Source organism: Gracilinanus agilis, chromosome X (genome assembly GCF_016433145.1).
Source record: "Gracilinanus agilis isolate LMUSP501 chromosome X, AgileGrace, whole genome shotgun sequence".
Lineage (NCBI taxonomy): Eukaryota > Metazoa > Chordata > Mammalia > Didelphimorphia > Didelphidae > Gracilinanus > Gracilinanus agilis.
The window spans coordinates 5387836-5406071 of NC_058136.1; the positions used below are offsets into that span (position 1 = coordinate 5387836).

The 18236-nt window shown below is 42.5% G+C and overlaps 1 protein-coding gene across 1 annotated transcript in view; it reads left to right on the forward strand.

Moving 5' to 3' along the window:
• The first annotated feature begins 5572 nt into the window (after window positions 1-5572).
• SLC25A43 (solute carrier family 25 member 43) overlaps window positions 5573-18236 on the forward strand; it is a 32620-nt gene continuing 19956 nt past the window's right edge. Inside the window, exons 1-3 of the mRNA XM_044682658.1 lie at window positions 5573-5586; window positions 5804-6045; window positions 7311-7483. Of these exons, the coding sequence (XP_044538593.1) occupies window positions 5573-5586; window positions 5804-6045; window positions 7311-7483 (429 nt within the window). The remainder of the gene's footprint in view (window positions 5587-5803; window positions 6046-7310; window positions 7484-18236) is intronic.

Sequence of the window (18236 nt, forward strand, 5' to 3'; positions counted from 1 at the left end):
TCATTTGTCCAAAGGCATTTGTCCACAATATAACCCTAGCTGTAGAGCTCGAACCCAGAGATCCTCCAGTCCTACTGCCCCTCACTTGACAAATGGGGAAACTGAGGCCCAAAGTGACAACTAATAAGCATCAAAGGAGGGATCCATTAACAGGGCTTAGAGTCAGCTGCTCTAATTGGCTAAAAAGTGTGTGAGAACTATTTTAGGGTGGCTCCCCAAACTTGGGCCATTTCTCATCTGGAGATATAAGTTTTCTGAGGATTTCCAGATTTTCTCTTTTTCTTCTTGATACAGGTGCACCCTCATCAAAATCCCTGAGAAAGCACAGGAAAGGACCACTTTAAAGAATTCTCACCAGTCAGGAACTGTTTGGATTTTTCTCTTTAAGTAAAAACATTTATGCAAACCACAAGCCTTTTTAAAGCCCACTTATATTAGACTATATATATATATGTCTGAGGATGGGATAGATACCTCCTGCTTCAGACATTTCCGAGCTGTGTGGCCCTGGACAAAAGCCCCATTTGCTTCAGTTTCTTCATCTGTAAAAGGAGCAAGAAAAGGAAATGGCAAACCATGGCATTATCTCTGCAAAACAAACAAACAAAAAAACCAAATGGGGTCCCCAAGAGGTAGACACACTGAAACAACTGACCACCCAAATATTAGCCCTGCCCTTAAAGAGCTTATGTTCTCTTGAGGAAGCCAAGTATATACAAAAAAAAATTTTTTTTAAACAAACAAACATATAGTCATTGATACAGAAAAGGCACTAGCAATTTCAAGGCAACCTGCGTCTTGAAGGAAGTGAGGGATTCTCCCAGGCAGAGGTGAGGAAAGAGTCACTTCCTGGTATGGGGGACATGGAGTGTCAAGAGTGAGGAACAGGAAGAAGGGCAGTTTTACTGGAGTCAGTCATGTAGGATAAGCTTCAAAAGATAGGTTGGGCCAGGGTGCATATATAATGAAGCTGAACCTGAGAGGATAAGTGACCCAGGACCACACAGCTAGTGTTTGAGGCCACAAAAAAAGATTTCATTGAGTTGGTAATGAGTCCGTCCAGGCTATTTAACCAGACTGTTAGAATAGAGTGGTTGGGAAGGTCTGAACAAGAGGAGAGGAGTTACTTGGGTAGATTTGACAGCACCTCATTCCTTGCTTACAGTTAACATTTTCCAAGAAATTCATAAGGGCAGGGGGAATAGAGAAGCCACGGAGATCAGAGAAGCTTCCTGGGCAATGGGGGCATATTCTTTTGAGAAGCAGGGATTTTTTGTTTTGTTTTGAGATCACAGGAGAAGGAATGCCAGCTTCTTTTCTTTTCCTCTGATGCCCTCTTTAAGCCTTGGCACCTGTCCCCCTGCCTGGGTAAACAGCAGGCCTGGTATGCAAAGCTGTTTCCTGAGCCTTGGGACCTTGGTGGGTTTTGCTCACTTAGATGACTGAATTGAAATGTCTGGGGATTTTAGGCAAGGGTAAAATGCAATGTGCCAGGATCGGAGTGACCTTAAAGACTTAGCTTATATGCTACCCCCTATAGGAAGCCTCCCTGGTCTAGTGCACATGGCATTTTGCAAGCCCTGTTCTGTTTCTGTCTCTTTACGCTCAGTGCGCAGTACTGTGCCTAGCATTCACTAGTAAGCATTCAACATTCAACAAATGATTTCTTTTTGAAATTTTTATTTATCTAATTAATTTAGAGCATTTTTCCATGGTTACAGGGTTCATATTCTATCCTTCCCCTCCCCCCACAGCCGATGTGCAGTTCCACTGGGTTTTACATGTGTCCTTGATCAGGACCCATTTCCATATTTTTGATGTTTGCATTAGGGTGTTTGTTTAGAGTCAATTTCCCCAATCATATCCCCATCGACCCATGCGATTAGGCAGTTGTTTTTCTTCTGTGTTTCTGCTCCCACAGTTCTTCCTCTGAATGTGGATAGTGTTCTTTCTCATAAGTCCCTAAGAGTTGTCCTGGATCATTGCATTGCTGCTAGTAGAGAAGTCCATTACATTCGATTTTACCACAGTGTATCCATCTCTGTGTACAATGTTCTCTTGGTTCTGCTCCTTTCACTCTGCATCAATTCCTGGAGGTTGTTCCAGTTCACACAACAAATGATTTCTGATTGATTATTGATGTCCCTTTCCCACTCTCCAAGAATAATTTAAGTTTCTCAAGTTCAAGGACTGTTTTACTTTGGTCTTTTGTCTCCTCAATGTCCAACTCAATGCCTGGCACATAGTAGTTCCTTTATAAAATGCTTTGTCAGTTGATACCCTTAGTTGTTAGTGCATTCTCCAAAGGCCTTTAGCACAGAGCCCCAGTAAGTGACTCCAGGGCCTATAATTGGGAGGTGATCAGTTCATTACTCACATTTCATTTATAATGAAATAAATATTCCTTGAATTGAATATAGTGTCTTCATACTAGGTATTGGAGCAGAATGCATCAGTTTCTGGCCTTGGAATTAGAAAGGTATGGGTTCTAGTTCTAACCCTAACATTTAGCTGTATGGCCTCTTTGTGACTCAAGCCACAAATTATAGGTTATGTTCTGCAGGGATGGAGATAAAAGAAGTTCCCACCCAGATGAAATATTAGGTCCCTGATGTCTGGATCTACCCACAGCCTCACCCAGCAGGCCAGCTTTCCCTGCACTGTGCCCCAGACTCCAAAAACTACCCCTCCTTTCACCTGAAACCTAAATCAGAATTGCCATGCCTTTCAGTCTAAGCCCTCATTCATTCCCTACTCCTGGTCCTCTGTGAGTTCTGTTGAAAGCAATCTGATTAAATCTTATGGTGTGAATGAGGGAACTGGTGGTTACCCTTTAAAAGAGCCAATTCTGTAATTGGTGGGATTTGATACCAACAAAAGTAACCCATTTCCAGCCTTGTAAGATAATTAATTATTTTAAAGGGATTAAGAAGTTATTTGGGAGGGGAAGGTTCCTTAAACCACCAATATCTCTCTATCATAAGGTGGTCCTGGTAAAAAAAATCCCAGGCAAGAGAGAATACTTAGAGACTTAAAAGCCAAAGAAAAACTTGATTTATGGGAGTGGAAAGGGGTCAGTGGTCTCTAGTTTCAAATAAATTACTCTGCTTTTGTCTTTCTCCCTCTTTTCCTTTTTGAAAATTAAATTAAATTAAAAGTATTTCCATTAAGGTAAATTACTGCTTTTTCAAATAGTAGAAAATACTCTGCTTTCTCTTGCTACCCTAGATCCTTTTGGCTTGTTTTTTCATCTTGTTTGCCCAGAAGAGTGATTCCCTCTCTGGTTCCTTGGCTAGAGAATGCCTTCCATGGAAGAAGGCCTCTGGAAATATTCCTATTTTTCTCCTGGAAGGTCCTTCCAGGATGGAGCTTGTGCTATATCCAAAATGAGGAACTCTGTGACATTCATACTTGCTCAAGGGGAAATTCTCTAAAACAAAAAAGAAAATAAAAGTCACAGGTTAGTGAGGGAACTTAAATATATTTCAAGTCAATTCTTTGGTAAGGGGGTTTGAAGAAAAGGAACTTTTTTCATCAGTGGATGAGAAGAGGTTCTACTTACATTCATGGGATCCTAGCTCTGGATCTGGTCCACCCCAGAGATAAAAGAGTTCTCAGAGGCCCCCTCATTTTACAGAAGAAACTGAGTCCTAGGGAAGCGAAGTGACTTGCTCAAGATCACACATTGGACCCTAGCTCTATAGATGGAAGAGATCTCAGAGACCATAATTTTAACAGATGAGGAATTTGAAAATTATCAAGAATAAAATGATTTAGGGAGCAGTGAGGCATCTCATTGCATTGAGAGGTAGACTTAAAAACGGGAGTGCCCAGTTCAAATCTGGCCTTAGATACTTCTAGCTGTGTGACAAGTCACTTAGCCTCTATTGCCTAGTGTGTAATTAGAATCTGTTACCCTAAAAACTACAATCCCCAGCAAAACTACGAATCCCAGCACCCTACTCACTTCCTGTTATAATAGACAGGATATAAATTTGATGTAGCTCTGGCTCTCATACTCTTTTTCCTTCCTATCATAGCTTTGGTGGATCGAGGATTTTTGAGCAGGTAGAAAAACTTAGTCACATGGTTCTATTTTGTCAGATAATAAACTTTATAAAAATAATACTTGAAGTATTGGACATTAATTTAGATCTTACACCAATCTTCTGCCTTGGAACTAATACACAGTATTGATTCTTAGACAGAAGGTAAGGGTTTAAAAAAAGAGTAAATGGACTCACAGATGTAAATCACAGAGCAGGGATTCACGCCCAGATCTTGTGATTACAACTCCAGCACTCTTTCCAGTGCCCCACTCCCCCAGCTACCCTCTAAGTATCATCATTCTTTTCATTTTCCAGATGAAGTATCTGGGTCTCAGAAGGCAAGTGACTGTGAAGGTCACACAGCTCTGGCAAAGCTGGGACTGGATCCAGGGAGGCCTTTTGGCTCCTGACCTAATACTTCCCTGCTATCCCCATTTTCATGGTGTCAGTAGGTGAGAAAGGGCTGATAGTCAAGCCAAAAGAGACTTCCAACTTAAACTAAAGGAGGACAGATTTCACTAGCTGGATGTTAAGTGGGGACATGGTAAATAGAGAGCCAGTCTGGAAGTCAGGAAAACTCAAGGCCAAGTTCTTTCTGCCTTTGATACTAGCAGTATGATCTTAAGCAAGTCTCTTCACCTCCCTGGGTCTCAGTTTCCTTTGCTGTAAAATGAGGGTGTTTACATGGATGGCATCTGAAGTCCCTTCTCACTCTAGACCAGTGGTTCCCAAACTTTTTTGGCCTACCGCCCCCTTTCCAGAAAAAATATTACTTAGCACCCCCTGTCACATACTATCACTGCCCCCTTACAGTTATTCACTGCCCCCAAATGTATCTGTGGCCATCACCGCCCTCCTGGATCACTGCAGCACCCACCAGGGGGCGGTGGCGCCCACTTTGGGAATCAATGCTCTAGACCGAGAGGCCTATATGTGACTTTGGATAAGTCCTTTCCTCCTCCCTGGACCTCCACTTCCTCCCTTGCAAAATGAGGGAGTTAGATTCCACAGTTTCTGAGGTCCCTTTTGGATCCTAAGACTCCAGTCCATGATCTAATGATATCAGGGACAGGTGATCTGATTCTTCCTTTAATATTTGGAGTGTCTGGAATGTGGTCACTCTGGTCCCTAGGTGCTGCCTCCATCTCTCGAGCTCACACCTCTTTTTAGGAGAAGGTCTTCTGAGGACAAGAGATCCGTCACCCTGCAGGCCACCTGTCATCAAATCTGTTCTCCTTGAGGCTTGGCTGCCATCCTAGGACAGCAAGGGCCAAGATCTACTCAAAGCCTTCCTAGCTTGGCAGAAATGGACAGGTCTTGCCCTCTGCTTTCATAACTTTCATGAATTCAGAGTCATTTCCATGCTACTATTTGGTGGTAGACTATTATTATTGTTATAGTAATTAGCGTACTCTTGGGTAAGTCCCTTTCCCTCCCTGGGCCTCAGTTTCCTCATCTGGAAAGTGAAGGGAGTTGGACTTTATGGCCTCCAAGGTCCCTTCAAGCTCTAGATTTAGGATCCCATGTGTGATCTTGAGTAAGTCTCTTCCAGTCCCTGGACTTTAGTTTCCACCTTTGTAAAATGAGGAGGTTGAACTAGATGGCTTCTGAGGTCCCTTCCAGCTCTTCAGCTTAGATTCATCAGTACGGTGTTCTTAATCCCAGCTTTTAACTTTTCAAAGTCTTCTCCAATGCCAAGATGAGTTTCACAAAGTGGAGGTGTCTGCTAGCTATTGTTTTTCCTTCCTTCATAGGTTCCTACTGCTCTTCATGGATGATCTGGGTTATGTTTCCCAAGGGAGTGCAATCATGGCTGGAAGTCTTGCCGGCATGGTCGCTACTATTGTGACCTACCCAACGGATGTCATCAAAACTCGGCTGATCGTGCAGAATCTGCTGAAACCATCTTACACAGGGATCGTACATGCCTTCTATAGTATTTATCACCAGGAAGGCTTTCTAGCCCTTTACCGAGGAGTCTCTCTCACCATTATAGGTAAGCAGCAGAAGGTTCACCAGGAGAGAGGATTCTAGAGAGGAAATAATCCTAGAATTGGGTTCTAGCCCTGGATCTACCACACATCAGTCATGTGACCTTGGGCAGGCTATTTCCCTTCCCTAGGTCTCAGTTTCCCATAAACTATAAAAAATTTAGCTCCGTCTTTCCATGATGTTGAGGAGCTATCATGAGACAGTGGGGGGAAAAAACTCTGACTCTAGAGTCAGAGGACCTGGGTTCAAATTCAACCTCTGATGCTTGCTACTTGTGTGACCTCAAACAAGTCACTTCCTGAGGCCTGTAAAGTGAGGGGGGTGGGCTAGATGGCCTCTAAGGTTCCTTCTCAATCTAGCATCCCATGTGGCAAGTTGGTGGTAGTGGATGGAGCACTGGACTTCGAGTTAAGGAGTTGTTGTTCATTCAGTCATATCAACCTCTTTTGTGACTCCATGGACCATAACACACCAATACAGTCCATGGAGGTTTCTTGGCAAAGTTACTGGAATGATTTGCCATTTCCTTCTCCATTGGATTAAGGCAAGCCAAAGTTAAATGACTTGCCTGGAATCATACAACTAGTAAGTGTCTTGGGCTTCATTTGAACTCAAGTCTTCCTTATTCCGAGTTCTGTGCTCTATCCACTGAGCCAACTAGCTGCCTTCCTAGAGACAAGGAGACCATAATTCAAATCCTGCCTCACATTAACTAGCTCTGAGACAATGGACAGATCTTTCAACCTCAGTTTCCTTATATGCAAAATGGAACTAATAATAGCACTTACCTTAGAGGATTGTTGTGAGGACCAAATAAGGCACTTGGCAAATCTTAAAGTCTCATAGAAATAGTAGCTGTTAGTAAATTATTCACCTCTGGGGCCTCAGTTTCCCCCATGTAAAGTGAGCAGATTGGCCTGGACACCTGAAGTCCCTTCTAGCCTTAGATTTGTCATCAGATGAATTTCCGTTCTAGTGCCCAAAACTTCAAATCCTCTGGCCCATTGCGGAAGCATATGTCCATTTCCTCATTTGAAGGAGTGGTGAACCTCACATGTGACGGACTCTTCCTCCTTTCTTACCCCCTCTTAGCTAGACTAGATTAGTTGCTTCCCAATGGAGTTTTCAGGGGTCTAATATGAATCCTACCCCACCCTGCCCCAGAGCATTGCTCCTCTACCTGGCTTCCCCTAAGCAGGATTTTGTCTTGAAGCTGGTTATTGTTTGTCCCTGAGCTCACCTGCCTCTCTCCCTGACCTTGCCATCTAGGTGCTCTGCCATTCTCTGCTGGCTCTTTCCTAGTTTACGTGAACCTGAATCGCATCTGGAAAGGGCCTCGAGATCGGTTTTCCCCACTCCAGAACTTTGCCAACAGCTGCCTCGCCGCTGGGGTCACCCAGACAATCTCCTACCCTTTTGATACAGTAAAGAGGAAGATGCAGGTAAAGGGGTAGAGGGAGATGTCTCTTTGGGCAGACTTAGGACCCAGATTCCAACCCCCTACAGATGCTGGCTCTTCCATTCAGGTTTCCAGGAGAAAGAAGTGTTGAGCCAAGTGATTCCAAAGTAGCCAAAGCTTTCCAAATGGGTTGCTTTTCTAGGGAGGTCCCCCTTCCATTTTTGACTCATTCTCTCCACCAAAAGGTTTTTTCCTCTGGTGTCCTCAGCTAGATCTCGGGGCTCTCTCAACTTGGATGGGAGAACAATGACATCTTCATCTTTATTCATCTCAAACTGAAATTGAGTGTTTCCTTCTGATGTGGATGGAGTCACATGACCCCGGAAGTATCAGTAGCAATGGTGGCTGTCCCCAATAGAAATCATTGATGTTGTCCTATTACACTATTGTTGTGGCAGAGATCTTGAAATACCATTTCCTCTCATCACAACTTCAAAATGATTGTCGTTTTTGGGCCCGCTGCTAGACAAAACATGATTGCCACTGTCTACTCATCCGTAGTCTATATTTCCTGTCATTCAACATTTTTTATTGGATGCCTTTAAAAACGTAATTCTGAGAAGGGCTCTACCAAAGGAGTCCAAGTCACAAAGAGAGGTTAAGACAGTGACAGGCAATCTTTTGAGCTCGGTGTGTCAAAATTCGCCAAAAAGTCGAGCATAACTCGGGTGGTGCGTCACTTCGAGAAAAAAGCCATAATTTCGTGATATTTATAGTTTAAATAACATACTTCTCTGTATGAGGCCACATGTGGCTGCGTGTCATCGAAAATGGCTACATGTGCCAGTGCTGACACACGTGTCATGGCGTTTGCCATCAGAGGGTTAAGAACTCCAGCCCTGTGAGCAATAGGCCGGTAGGAAGGGTTCTCAGTCGAGTCATGGGCCAAGGGTAAAAGATGCTGGCAGAGATCAGATATGTCTGCCTGGCTGAACTATGGGTAGTCATTTGTCTCCTCCCTGGCCTACTTCAGCATTTGCTGGAAAGCCACCAGGTGATGGGAAGAATTGTGCCTTTGGATAACATGAGGTTTCTGAGCTGCTGAAGCAGGAGAAGCCATTGGAAACCCAGTGCTTTGTTACTGCTGCCACCATCTGGAGAAGAAGTATCCCTTCATAATACAGTTCAATTGTGTCCAGCTCTTCATGGCCCCTTTTGGGCTTTTCTTGGCAAAGATACTGGAATGGCTTGCCATTTCCTTCTCCAGTTCATTTTATAGAGGAAATTGAAGCAAGGAGGATAAAGTAACTTGCCCAAGGTCACACAACTAAGAAAAGAAGCATCTGGGGCCACATTTTATAACACTGTTGGGGGTTTTCTTGGCAAAAATACTGGAGTGGTTCGCTGTTTTCTTTTCCAGTTCATTTTACAGATGGGGAAAGGCAAACAGGGTGGAGTAACATGCCCTGGGGTCTCAGAGCAAAGAATTGTCTGAAGCCAGATTTGAACTCAGAAAGATGAGTCTTCCTGACTCCAGGCCTGAAACTCTATCCACTGGCTACCCTCAAAATGATTGCCCCAGTTGCCTGCTCTAATTACCTCATCGCCTTCGCATATAACCTTCACAAGTTACTGTGGCCCCCAAAATTCAGCAGACTGTGATCAACTTTCTGGTGGTGAACCTCCCTCCCCATGTATCTAGGCTAGTCCTTAGACAACAAACATAGAGTCTGTTATCAGCCTGTACCCAAGAGTACAATAGAAAAAGGGCTACATTTGAAATCAGGACCTGAGTTTGAATCCCAGCTCTGCAACTTCCTACCTATGAGACCTTGGATAAGTCCCTTCTATTCCCTGTGCTTCAATTTAGTCATTCTCCCAAAGAGTAAGTCTTAACATTCCCTATGTTATTATTTAGAAACATTTTACTATAATTGAAATAAAGAAGTACTAGTTGCTAGAGAGGACAGTAGGTAGAGTACAGAACTTGTAATTAGGAAGGTCTGAGTTCAAATCCTGCCTCAAGACATTTAATAGCTATGTTGACTTTGGGCAAGTCACTTAGCCTCTGTTTGCCTCAGTTTACTCATCTATAAGATGAGGATAATAACAACACTTAACTCACAGAGTTATGAGGATGAAATGAGAATATTTGTAAAATGCTTTGTAAACCTTAAGCAGTCATATAAATGTTAGCTGTTGTTGTTTGCCATTTCCTTCTCCAGTTCATTTTACAGATGAGGAAACTAAGGCAAATAGGGTGAAGTGACTTGCCCAGGGTTGCACACCTAGTAAGTATCTGAGGCCAGATTTGAACTGAGAAAGATGAGTCCTCCTGATTTTAGGCCTGGTACTCTCTCCACTGTGCCACCTTGCTGTCATAATAACAGTAAGGGGGTAGCTGGGTGGCACAGTGGAGAGAGCACTAGGCCTGGAATCAGGAGGACCTGAGTTCAAATTTTGCCTCAGACACTTACCAGCTCTGTGCCCCTGGACAAGTCACTTAGCTCTGCCTTAGTTTCCTCATCTATAAAATGAGCTAGAGAAGGAAGCGTCAGACATGACTAAAAAACGATTCAACAGTATTATTATTTCCTCACTCCTGGAGGAACTGTTTCTAAAGAATATAAACAAAGGGGGCAACTGGGTAGCTCAGTGGATTAAGAACCAGGCCTAGAGACGGGAGGTCCTGGGTTCAAATCTGACCTCAGACACTTCCCAGCTATAAGGCCCTGGGCAAGTCACTTGGCCCCCATTGCCTACCCTTACCACTCTCTGGCTCCAAGACGGAAGGTAAGGGTTTAAAAAAAAAAAAAGAAGAATATAAACAAAACAAAGACAAAAGTAGGATAAGTAACTGGATTATAATAGTGCTTTAAATTTCCTCACTCTAGTTTATTCATGCTCAGGGGAGAATTACACTATCCCAAGAATATGGTGTCCTCAAATATGAGTAGGAACGATATGAACCCAGTGACTGACTCTTTTTTTTAAAACCCTCGCCTTCCATCTTGGAGTCAATACTGTGGATTGGCTCCAAGGCAGAAGAGTGGTAAGGGCTAGGNTTTTAAATTATGGGAAAAAATAACTATTAAGGCTAGTCAACAATAAAAAACTAAAGCCTGAGACATTATCCCATGTTTGTAGCTCCAGGATAGAGAGGTAAAAAAATATAGCCTTTGGAGAAACTACAGGATTAAGAGGATTGAAAGTGATAGTATTGCTGTAGACCCTGTAATATAGAAATTAAAAGGAACAAGAGATCAAAAATGCCCAAAGAGCTCAGAAAATTAGAACAACAGCAGTAAAATAAATCCTGAGACATTAATCCTGTAACATAGGGAAAAGAATCTGACACTTACATAAAATTTCGTAATTAAAAAATAGGTAGCTAAAAATTTTAAAATGGGTATTCAAAACAGAAAGAAGCCAAACACAGAGAGCTTCTGTGGAAATAAAATTAAATTCAGAAGACAAATTAAACCATTAATTTCTAAAATTTTAAAGGAAAATGGAAATGAGCCCAAAAAGAGTTCTTGGAAAAGCATAAAAAAGACTAAAAACCAAATGAGAGAAATTGAGGAAAATTTAATATAGATCAATATACATAGATATATAAATAAAGAGATATAACACATAAATATAAATTAGAGAATTAGGAAAAATAAATATAGAAATTGAGATATAAAGTATACATAAAATAGAAAAAATAAATTGAAAAAATAGAAACAAAAAGGAAAGATCAACCAATTGGAAAAAGAAATCCAAAAACTCACCGAAAAATTTATTAAAAATTAGAATTGGGCAGAGGAAGCCAATAACTTCTTTTTTATTTTTAAATAATTTTTTATTTTTAGAAAAATTTTCCATGGTTACATAAGTCATGTTTTTACTTTCCCCTTCACCCCCTCAACCCTCCGCCCCACTCTGCTGTAACCAATTTGCATTTCCACTGGTTCTATTATGTGTGGTCAGTTAAGACTTATTTATACATTATTGATAGTTACATGGGTGTGGTCTTTTCAGGTCTACATCCCCAATCATGTCCTCATTAATCCAAGTGTCCAAGCAGTTGCTTTTCTTCTGTGTTTCCACTCCTGTAGTTCTTCCTCTGAACGTGGGTAGTGTTCCTTTCCATAAATCCCTCAGAATTGTCCTGGGTCATTGCATTGCTGCTAGTACAGAAGTCCATTACATTCAATTGTACCACAGTGTATTGGTCTCTGTATACAATGTTCTTCTGGCTCTGCTCCTTTCACTCTGCATCAGTTCCTGGAGATCTTTCCATTTCACATGGAATTCCTCCAGTTTATTATTCCTTTTAGCACAATAGTATTCCATCACCCGCATATACCACAATTTGTTCAGCCATTCCCCAATTGAAGGACATACCCTCATTTTCCAGTTTTTTGCCACCACAAAAAGCGCAGCTATAAATATTTTCATACAAGTCTGTTTATCTATGATCTCTTTGGGGTACAAACCCAACAATGGTATGGCTGGGTCAAAGGGCAGGCATTCTTTTATTGCTCTTTGGGCATAGTTCCAAATTGCCATCCAGAATCGTTGGATCAGTTCACAACTCCACCAGCAATGCATTAATGTCCCAGTTTTGCCACATCCTCTCCAACATTCATTACTCTCCCCTGCTATCATTTTAGCTATTCTGCTAGGCGTGATGTGGTACCTCAGAGTTGTTTTGATTTGCATTTCTTTAATTATTAGAAATTTAGAACACTTTCTCATGTGCTTATTGATACTTTTTATTTCTTTATCTGAAAATTGCCTATTCATGTCTCTTACCCATTTATTAATTGGGGAATGGCTTGATTTTTTATACAATTGATTTAACTCCTTGTATATTTGAGTAATTAGACCTTATGCAGGTGAATTGCATTTTTATTTGCGGGCCACATCACTGGCCTAGGCCCCAAGATGTTAGGGGACTGGCACAGGGTCACACATCAATGTGTCTGACTGGTAGGCTGGCTCTTTTTTTAAACCCTTATCTTTTGTCTTAAAATGGACACTAGGTATTGGTTTCAAGTCAGAAGAGCAGTGGGGCTAAGTGCCTTGCCCAGGAAATGTCTAAGGGCTAAGGCTAAATTTGAACCAGGATCCTCCATCTCCAGGCCTGACACTCTATCCCCTGAGCCATCCAGCTGTCCTGCCAGGCCAGGCCACCTCTTTATCTACTCTACTGAGATGCCTTATTAAGAATCAGTCACTGAGGTGAACACAGAATAGTATACTTGTCAGATCTCTGGGAAAGGAAAGATTTTAAAACCAAACAAGAGTTAGAGAAAATTACAAAATGTAAAATAAATAATTTTGATTATATTAAATTAAAAAGGTTTTGTACAAAGAAAAACAATGCAATCAAAATCAATTCACCTGCATAAGGAACCCTGTGGGCCACATCTGAACATCAGCTCTGTTCTATTGTATTTTGATTTCTGTTGTTCCGTGTTGCCCAGTTCCATTTTAATCTGGTTTTTGCAGGGCCTGGTACCTGAGACCAGAAATTGTAGAGGATGTGCCAGCCTGTCTCAGTAGGAGGAAATCCCAGTCTAGAACATTGTTTTCGTTATAATAAATAGAAAGGTTGCCTGTACCAACAGACAGTGGAATATTCTGAGAACGAGAGCCAAGGCCTTATCCTTAATGGTTAATGGGTCTAATGCTAGCTAGTGTTTGTAGAGCAGCTCATAGCCTGGAGGCAGGCCTAGGCTCTAACTCTTGCTATCTGACTCTTGCCTGGTTTTCAAATCTTTCCTTTCCCAGAGATCTGACAAGTATACTATTCTGTGTTCACTTAACTTGTTTATAGTTTCCCTCTTTATATTCAAGTCATTCACCCATTCTGAATTTATCTTGGTGTTGGGTGTGAGATGTTGATCTAGACCTAATCTCTCCCATATTGTTTTCCAAATTTCCCAGCACTTTTTGTCAAATAGTGGATTCATGTCCCAAAAGTTGGGCTCTTTGGGTTTATCATACACTGTCTTGATGATGTCACTTGCCCCAAGTCTATTCCACTGATCCTCCCTTCTGTCTCTTAGCCAGTACCATACCGTTTTGATGGCCACTGCTTTATAGTATAGTTTAATATCTGGTACTGCTAGGCTCCCTTCCTTCACATTTTTTTTTCATTATTTCTCTTGATATTCTTTTTTTTTAAAACCCTCACCTTCTGTCTTGGAGCCAATAGGCAGAAGAGTGGTAAGGGCTAGGCAATGGGGTCAAGTGACTTGTCCAGGGTCACATAGCTAGGAAGTGTCTGAGACCAGATTTGAACCCAGGACCTCCCATCTCTAGGCCTGGCTCTCAATCCACTGAGCTACCCAGCTGCCCCCTTCTCTTGATATTCTTGATCTCTTGTTCTTCCAGGTGAACTTTGTTATAGTTTTTTTCTAATTCTGTAAAATAGTTTCTTGGTAGTTTGAGAGGTATGGCACTGAATAGGTAAATTAATTTGCAGCCTTTGCTATCTGTGTGGCCTCAGGAAAGGGTTTCTTTTTTCCCATATTCCAAAGTGTTTAGTTAAAATATGCCAACAAGTCAATGATAATGACAATGTCCTGTTTTCAAGGACCCACATTTCACCAAGCAGATACAATGGATAGCCAAGTAAGTCGGCAGAAGGTTATTTTGGAGTAATGGGAAATTACTTTAGGAGGGAGAACAGGCCTTGTGCAGAAGGAAGGAAACTGGTGACTTCCCCCAAGGGTGAGATGATGAGAATCCCTGCAGGGTGACTCAGTGGATAGATACAGGACCAGGTCTGGAGTCAAATGTCTTTTTCCAAGCTCAAATGTGTGATCAGATAATTTCTAGCTGTGTGATCCTGTTTCCCTCAGGTTCCTCATCTATAAAATGAGCCAGAGAAGGAAAATGGCAAAGCAGTCCAGCATCTTTGCCAAGAAAGCCCCAAACAGGGGGCCCAGAGAGTCAGACACAACTGAAGAATGACTAAACAATACAAGAGATGGATTGTTGTATAGAGAAGACCTACTAGACCAGCTTAAGGCAAAGTCATCTGGCTTTCCTGGGCCTTAGTTTCCTTTCCTGAACAGCCCCAGGCTTGCATTAGACAGCATCAGAGACCCCTTCCCATTCTAAATCCAGGAAACCCGGCAGGGAAGGGAGTATCTCAACCTGCTTTTTAAATTTAGGGGAAACATTGCTCATTTGGGCCACAAGATGGTGCTCATGTCAATGCAGAAGGAGTCAGTGAGTGGGATTTTCTAGAAAGATCTCCACTTGGGTCGGGCCCTTTACTCAGGTTCCGAGGAGCCACAAGCATTTATTACAAATTCAGTGAGGGCCAGATTGCCAGCATCACCCAGCCTATTTGGAGGTGGAAATGACAGGACCCCAGAGTCAGATGCAGGAAGACCCTGGTTCCTTTGCTTGCCACCTGGGGGACCTTGGCTTTTCTGGACCTTGGTTTCCTCAGCTGTAAAAGGACCCGTCTGGCCCAAGTGTTCTCTCAGGTCTCTCCCAGCAGTGTGAAAAGCCCTGAAAGCTTAAGTGCCTTGTGGACTCCACATGAATATTTTAGCTCTAAAAAGAGTGGTTCAATGGAATGTGCCTGCATTTGGAATCAGAGGCTCAAGTTCAAGACCCAGCTCTGCTACTTACTACCTGCATAACCTTGAGCTAGTCCCTTCTCCTCCCCAGGCCTCAGTTTCTTCCTCTATAAAATGAGGGAATTAGACTAGAAGGCCACTGAGGGCCCTTCTAGTTCTGGCTCTGTGATTCTAAGTGTAGCCTTGAGCTAGTCCCTTCCCCTCCTTGGGCCTCAGTTTCCCTCTCTGTAAAATGAAAGGATTGAACTAACTGGTTTCTGAGATCCTTTCTAGCTCTGGATCTAGGATCCTAGATGTAACCTCGAACAAGTCCCTTCCCTTCCCTTCAGTTTTCTTCTCTGTAAAATAAGGGGATTGGACTAGTGCATCTCTGAGCCTTTCTAGCTCTAGCTCTCTAATTCTAAGTGTGACCTTCCCTCTGTGGGCCTCAGTTTATTCTTCTGTTAAATGGAGAGTTGGACTAGATGGTCTCTCTGTAGAGTGTCCTGGAATTCTGATCCTGTTCCAGGCTAGGGCCAATGCTGCCAATGCTTCCAGACTGGTTTTTCAGGGTGTGTCCAGACCCCAGAGCCCCTGGGCTACTAGCAGCTAAGGAGGGGAAGGGATTGCCCTTAGAAGCCTGGTTTCAGCTGACTTTGCATCTCATTTATGAAGCAGTTACTGTCCGCTGTATCTCTTGGAACACTCGGATTCCCTCCATCTTGTCCCCTGCCTGAGGCTGGCTCTGTTTCCAGCTGGGATCTTTAACTGGCCTCAAAAAGGGAGGAGAGCAGGCCCAGGTAAAAGCAAACCCGGCTAGAAATCCTCCCAGCAGTCCTGACAGTAACCCTGGGCCTTGCTTCTCTTTGTCTACCTCTTAGCCCCTCCCCAACTGCTTCTGCTTGAGAGCCTAGGCTCCAAGTAGGCATGCGCATGCTTTTGGCAGCCTCTCCGGAAGCCAGGGGGAGGAAGGCAGCTAGTTCACTACAGCTGCTCAGGGTGGGCCCTGGGAGAAAGAGGAAGAGGAAGAGGCAGTACCTGCGGGGTATATGAGGTGCTGCCTCCCATCATCCCAAATCAGCCCTTCCTGGGCCCCTACCCAGGCCTGGAATTCCTACTCAGAAAGGCCTTTTGGTGATGGAGCCCTGCACTTTTTTTAACCCTCACCTTCCATCTTAGAATCATTCCTAGGCAGAAAAGTGATAAGGGCTAGGCAGTGGGGGTTAAGTGACTCACCCAGGGCCATGTAGCTAAGAAGTATATGAAGTCAAATTTGAACCTAGCTTCCCATCTCCAGGCCTGGCTCTCTATCTTCTGAGCCATCCAGCTGCCCCTTGTAAGAAAGAAAATTTAGGTATTTATAGATATATATTAAAATGTGTGGCCGCCAGGAATCAACAATTCAGGTTGATTCCGTAATTAAATCAGACCCAAGTCAGCATCGGGTTGAAGAGTTTATTTATAATCTGGCAGGTAAAAAGTAGGAATAAAGAGAAAGGGAGAGGCTAGTCCAGGAGAGAGAAGAAGGTTATAAAGCTTAATAAATGAAGCTATAAGCCACAAGGCCCAACAGCCAGATAGGCAGAGTTTGGAAGCGGCCCATCTAGGCCAAGGAAGTCAGCCTAACTTACCCACGTGACAATATAGAGTGTAAGCTGTCTGTGGTCTCTGGAGATGCTTCTGCTCCCAGTTCGAGATGGCAACTGCCCCCACAGGAAGTTCACTAACTTACTTAAAGAGATCGTGTCTTTCATCACTTCCTGTGGTCTACCTCTCATTCAAATGGACAAATGGCAGTTTCTACATTGATTTGGACTGCCCAAAGGGCAGTCCCTTATTCTTGATTTGTTACTTATTGTCACGTGTGGGTAACTCGTCTCCCCTCCCCACTAAGGGAGGTGAGAGTGACATCATTAGCACGCCTAGGTTGAGTGGATTTTTTGACTATTAATGGGCTCCAGCTAATTCTATTTACACAATCCCCCCTGATGATCATATTGGGTGCCTAGTCACCCCAAGTGATCATGTTACACAAACATCTTCTACCACAAAGGTCCTTCTAACTACAATAGTTAGAGATAAGAGGGAAATGGAAAAGAGAGAAAGCAAAACCAATGTTTTGCTAAGCGCGTTGACAAGAAACCAATTGGGGGCAGTCCCCTATTGGCATATCATGTACAATTAAAGTAGCTGTTCAAAACCCATCAGTCCATTCATTAGTACCCAAAGTTGATGCAACAAACCCCATCAGTTCAATCAATTGCAACCCAAAGTTCATTCTGGATCTCTTGATTAAATGTAGGTTCTTCAGGCATCTCTCTGCAAACAGTTCATTCTCTGGATTAAGGAATCAGCAAGTTTTCTTTCCCTGAGAATTTTTCTCAAACAAAACCAAAAATTAAATCTTGGATATAATAAAAATACGATTAATCTTGGATTTTATAAAAATACAATCCCCCCTGACGTGGGTATTTAGAAAGAAATACCCAGATCAGCTCAATATATAAAGTTGAGTCATTGGGTTGTATGAGTCAATTCAAAAGAAAAAGAAGAAAGAAAAAAATATAAAAATCAAATAGAAGAAAATTGAAGCTTTTGAAAAAGAAAGGCATTAAAATCAAAATATCAAAAGTTATGTACATAAAAATTATTTGAAGGAAACAAAATAAAATTATAACAGGCCCTTGTATTAGGGTCTAATCAATTATAATTTCCATCCTACTAGTCTGTAGGATACAATGCAGTAATACTGCACTTACCCATTTGCAGCTAAGACTACAGGAAGTTGCCATTCTATAAGAGAGAAAAAAGGACCAGATTTATATGCAAGGGAAGTGTCTGTCATTCCTTTCACTCTCAGGAATATATGGGTGAGCCAGATGATGGCCAACCTGCAGTACCTGACTGGCAGTGTAGTTTGGAGAGTCCTACATCTTAACATATGTTAAGCGTCACAGCTTTGATTCTTACACTGAGTTCAAGTCCTCAGTGTTGGCGTGGGAGTACCTCAATCCCACCTGTATATGTATGATCTTTAACCTTGTGCTCCTTGGCACTGTGCAGATGTTCTCGGCAATCCCATTGGATTGGTCAGTCGGTCTCCATGACCTTGTGCTTTTCTTAGCATTATTAATGGCTCATCTGTTCCCTTCTCCTGGAATTAGACAGAAGCATTAATCACAGTCCCATAACATTTAACAATATATGGCAAGTTCTTGGAGTCTA